Genomic DNA, 4669 nt, shown 5'->3' on the forward strand with positions numbered 1-4669 from the left:
GCGCCACTTCCGGCTTTTTTCTTTTTGCTTATGTGGTGCTGAGGAATCGAACCCAGGGCCTCAGGCATGCAAGGCAAACGCTCTACCACTGAGCCAACTTCCCAGCCCCCTCAGTGTTTTTGAGATGGGGTCTCACTATGCACCCCAGGCTGGCCTGGGACTCAGCTCTCCTGCCTCAGCCTCCTGAGTGCTGGGACTCCACACTCCCACAGAGTGTGGAGACACACTCCTGTAAAAATACATGATTTTTTAAAAAATTTTGTGATCGCTCATTATAAAAACAAAATCCTATTTCCTCACTCCCTGTAACTCACTAAACTTCCTGTGCAAAGTACACCATGTGAACAGACAAGGAAGCATCTCAGCCTTCCAGAGCATAGGCACCCTTTGGCATCTTCCTGGCGAGAGGCGTGCTGTCGTGCTGTGGTGTCTCACACCTTGTCGCCCCCTCTAGGCTGGATGGCAGCATGGAGACCACCAGTGAAATCGTAGACTCTGCCTCCCACGACTGCCCACTAGTTACTCAGACGTACAGCACAGCGGCGGCCAAAGGTGCCTACACGCCCTCATCTCCCACCAGACTTGGCAAGGGGCAAGACACCAACTTAGAAGGTAAGTGACCCTGCCACGCTCCCGGAGGTTTGTTCAGGCTTTCACCAGCCCTGTCCCCACCTGCCAGCCCCACACAGCTGGCATTGTAAATAAGCCTTTGCTTCCTTGCAAGGCTGAGTTTTTTTCTTTTACAAGACAGAACTCTTTCATGGTGCTGGGGTTTGAACTCAGGTGCTTGTACTTCCTATGCAGAAATCACACTCGAAGTGTTTTTTCATTCAGTTACTTTTTTTTTTTTGCTGGGCTTGGGGCTTGAACTCAGGGCCTTGGCACTGTCCCTGACCCTCTCTGTGCTCAAGGCTAGCACTCTACCACTTGAGCCACAGCACCGCTTCTGGCTTTTTCTGTGTATATGGTCCTGAGGACTTGAACCCTGGGCTTTCATGTATGCTTGGCAAGCACTCTACCACTAAGTCACATTCCCAGCCCTCATTTAGTTACTTTTTAAATAGGGTCTTTCCCAGAACCAGCCTTGAACTAAGATCTTCCTAGCCTCCATGTAGCTGGTATTATTGGCCTATACTGCCAGGCCCACTTTTTTGTTTAGATGGGCCTCAAGTAGCAACCCCCGGCTCATCCCCCAAGCAGTCAGGCTACCATCAAAGTGGCCTTGGCAGCCCGGCCTACCGCCTGTCACACACCCTGCCTGTGCCCTCGAGTGTAGCCATGAGTGTGCCTGCGCCACAAGTGAGCTCATAGCCAGGCTCACTGGCGCGTGGCCCTCTTGCTCCCTGTGAGCCCACTTCCCCAAACCCTGCGGTCCCACGTGGAGGCCATACCTGCTACCTCTTTGAGGTGGCCCTCCTTCCTGTCACTCAAAGTGCAGAGTGTATTCCTGTGCACCTGTAGAGCTGAAGCATTTCAGTTTTCCTCCCTGTGGCCTGTACCACCAAAAGCTGCTCATTGTGCATGGCAGGATGGAGTGGGGAGAGGCACATGGCACGTGCCTCACGCCTGGGGTCTCTCTCCTGGGCTTCTCCACAGCCTACACGGACGACCTGGGTGCCGTGGGCGGTACTTGCCTGGAGGAGGAAGCCAGCGCCCTGCGCCTGGATGAGGACAGTGAGCATCCCCCCATGATCCTCCGCACGGACTGAGCCGGCCACGCCGCCTGCTGAGGGCTGCACACTGCTGCTATGAACTTGGGGCCCGGGAGAGGACGGCACACCCAAGCGGGGTCCTAACGATAGTCCACCTCCACTCTGGAGAAAACACGTTTCACTTCAGTGGCTTCTCATCCTGCTTATGGATTTTAGCTTTCTGTTTTCTCTCTTTTTTTTTTTAATTTTTTGTTTTTTTTTTTTGCCAAAATGAATGGATTGGTGAAGTCCTTGGAGTCTCCTGGCTTTGTGTGCATGCCATGCCACGCCAGCACGGAGCGCTCCAGCCTCCCAATAGCAATTGCCGTGGTCAGCCTCAATGAGAGGCCATCCTTGGGAGGCCACAAAGGCGGGAGGAATATGGGCAGGGGGGGCTTCCGCGGGGACAGGCGGGGGCCGCCCGCTGGGGGCCGACCTGGATGGCGGCCTCTTGCCCTCCAGCCCACCTGGACAATTTCCCTCTACTGTATTTTGTTAATTAAATTCTTTCCAAGTTGGATTCTTCCTGGATGTCCTCCATAGTGGAGTGTTTGTGGTCTTGTCCATGTGGACATTGGGGGAGATACCTTCCTAATGCTCAGCCCTTCCTTTCTAACCTTTGGGGACCTGGAAGGCCTGCCTGCCTGGTTACCTGCAGTGAGGAATGACTTGGTTTGGCATTAAACGACCCCCTGCTGTCCAGTAGCTGTACCTTTTTTAAAGAAGAGTTGGTGACCAGCCCCATCCTCTGCCGTGTATCCTGTTCCATGGAGCAGCAGAGGGCCTGGGACCTTTCTAGCTCATGACTTCCACCCGCACATCCCAAACCCAGCCACAGCAGGACCAGCACAGCAAGCATTCTGATGGACTGAAGTGGCTTTGGGGCCTTGGTGGTGGGGTGTTGAGAGAAGCAACGAGGTGGGACTGTACACACTCAGCATACAATCTGGCTGGGACTAGAAAGGACCAGAGGCCTCTGTGCCAGGGTACTTGAGTCTGGTAGAAGGGTGCCACCATGGCCTGCTGGAGTTGTACTCCTGATTTTCTGGGACTGCTTATGGTCAGCCAGCTGAACTTGGGGTTCTGGAGCCAAGTTCTGGCTATGGCAAGAATCTCTCAGCATTGTAGGGCTGGAGTGTTTTCCTTGGGCAGGCAGCTTGCCTTTTAGATCTGCATGTCTCTCCTGGTCCTTCGGATGAACCCCAGCTGTGTCATGAGCTACATTACTCGTACCAGAGCTCCTGGCATCACTTGGTGCTCCAAGCAGGGTGCCAGGCCTGTCCCTTACCACCCATGAGCAGATGGAGGACTGCAACAGTGGTCAGGAGCCTTTGACTAAGGTTTCTGGTAAGGAGAGCCACATGTCACCCTTCAGGCGGGGTTCATATGGCGCCTGCTGGTGCCTTGCACGCTCTGGGAATTGGGGGGCTCCGCTCTGCCATGCCGGGTTTCTGACCTTGTGGATCACTAGGCCCAAAGGGTAATGGGAGCCCACTCAACTTTTTTGCCTGTTCCATCTCTTATAAGATGCTCAGGAACGGGGGCCCTGCATGGAGGGGGTCCCACCAATGCTGGGCAGAGTCATTTGATCCCAGCTTCAGGAGGGCCCCACTTGCCTGTGTTGTCCTTGTGCTTTGCTTGTGCTGGAAAGAGTTTCTCCCCCTCTTACTCCAAGAGCACAAGGAAAGGGGAGGGAGGGAGGAAACGGGAGCTCCAGGTCTGTGGCCCAACAGAGCATGCGTCCTCATTTGCTGACTGTGTCTTATACCTTTGGTATGTTTTTAACCATATCTTCTAAACTTCAAAAAGGATTTATAGCATGGAGGAAGCAGTGTCAGAAACAAAACCAGCCAGGCACCAATGACTTGTATCTGTAATCCCAGCTACTCAGGAGGTTGAGATCTGAACATTGTGATTCCAAACTAGCTGAAAGTAGAGGCATCGCTCAAGTGGTAGAGCACCAGCCTCCAGTGAAAAAGCCTAGGGAGAGCATGAGGCCCTGAGGTCAGAGAGAGAGACACACACACACACACACACACACACACACGCACGCGCACACACACACACCCCTTATTTGATGGATTCCAGGAGATTGGGACCAAATAATGGAACATGGAGTGGGAACTGAATTCTGTTCCCAGCCTACCCCTCAGTAGCAGGATGAGTAAGGCAGGTCCTGGGGGCTTTGGATCTGCACTAGAAGTCTCAGGGTCCTTGTGTGACACGTATCAATAAGCACCAAGCCCTGGGCTGACCCATCAGGGATACTGTCTGTGGCTTTTGGCCACTTCTAGTTCTAGATAGAAGTTGTTAGGAAAGGGGAAACTGGAGCTGCCATTGGGGAGTTCTCCCTAATACCAGGAGATAGCCAGAGCTGAGGGGCCTGCTGAGTCTCAGGCAGGGCTATGGGCTGGACTAGCCACTCTGGGCCTTCACAAGGGCCAGAAGTTACAGAGGCCTTGGTCCTCCACTCACCCTGGCCACAGGACTAAGTCCTGCCCAGCTGGGAGGGGCCTGACCTGTGCCCCCTCCACCTGGAGCAGCCAGCCCTCCCCTCTCATGGGCTGCCACTTCCTGCCAACAAGGCCCTGGTGATGTCATTCTTGAAGAATCAGCAAGAGCCACATGGAAGAGACAGCTCAGCCAAGGAAACAGGCCATTAGGGAAGGCCAGTGTGTCCCTTTCCTAATGACACAGATATCTGTTTTGTCTATCCTTGTGGATCCATCCTTTTGCATGCAGGAGTGACCGAATCCCTGTGTGTCAGTGTCTGGCCTGATGAAAACCCAAAAGGTTAATTTCCCAAGTGTACTTATTTAGTCCCCCTGGCTCCCCAGGGGACAGGTGGGGTCCTGGGCTCAAGCCATTCCATGTGGAAGCTGGCTTTTGGGGAATTGTCTTATTCGGTGAACATTCTCAATGAAAGTATATACCGATGGCTATTTGCCAAGTGGATATGTTTGCCAGATGTGCATTTT

General features: G+C 53.5%; 1 protein-coding gene across 2 annotated transcripts in view; it reads left to right on the forward strand.

Annotated features, from left to right (window-relative positions):
* The window catches only part of Wipi2 (WD repeat domain, phosphoinositide interacting 2), a 42419-nt gene extending 40208 nt beyond the window's left edge, over positions 1 to 2211 (forward strand). For both annotated transcript variants that reach the window (XM_013023525.1, XM_013023524.1), the window contains 2 exons: positions 455 to 612; positions 1597 to 2211. In XM_013023525.1, coding sequence (XP_012878979.1) covers positions 455 to 612; positions 1597 to 1709 — 271 coding nt within the window. In that variant the 3' untranslated portion in view covers positions 1710 to 2211. The remainder of the gene's footprint in view (positions 1 to 454; positions 613 to 1596) is intronic.
* Positions 2212 to 4669: the final 2458 nt, after the last annotated feature.

The sequence above is a fragment of the Dipodomys ordii genome, unplaced genomic scaffold (genome assembly GCF_000151885.1).
Source record: "Dipodomys ordii isolate 6190 unplaced genomic scaffold, Dord_2.0 Scaffold68, whole genome shotgun sequence".
Taxonomy (NCBI): domain Eukaryota; kingdom Metazoa; phylum Chordata; class Mammalia; order Rodentia; family Heteromyidae; genus Dipodomys; species Dipodomys ordii.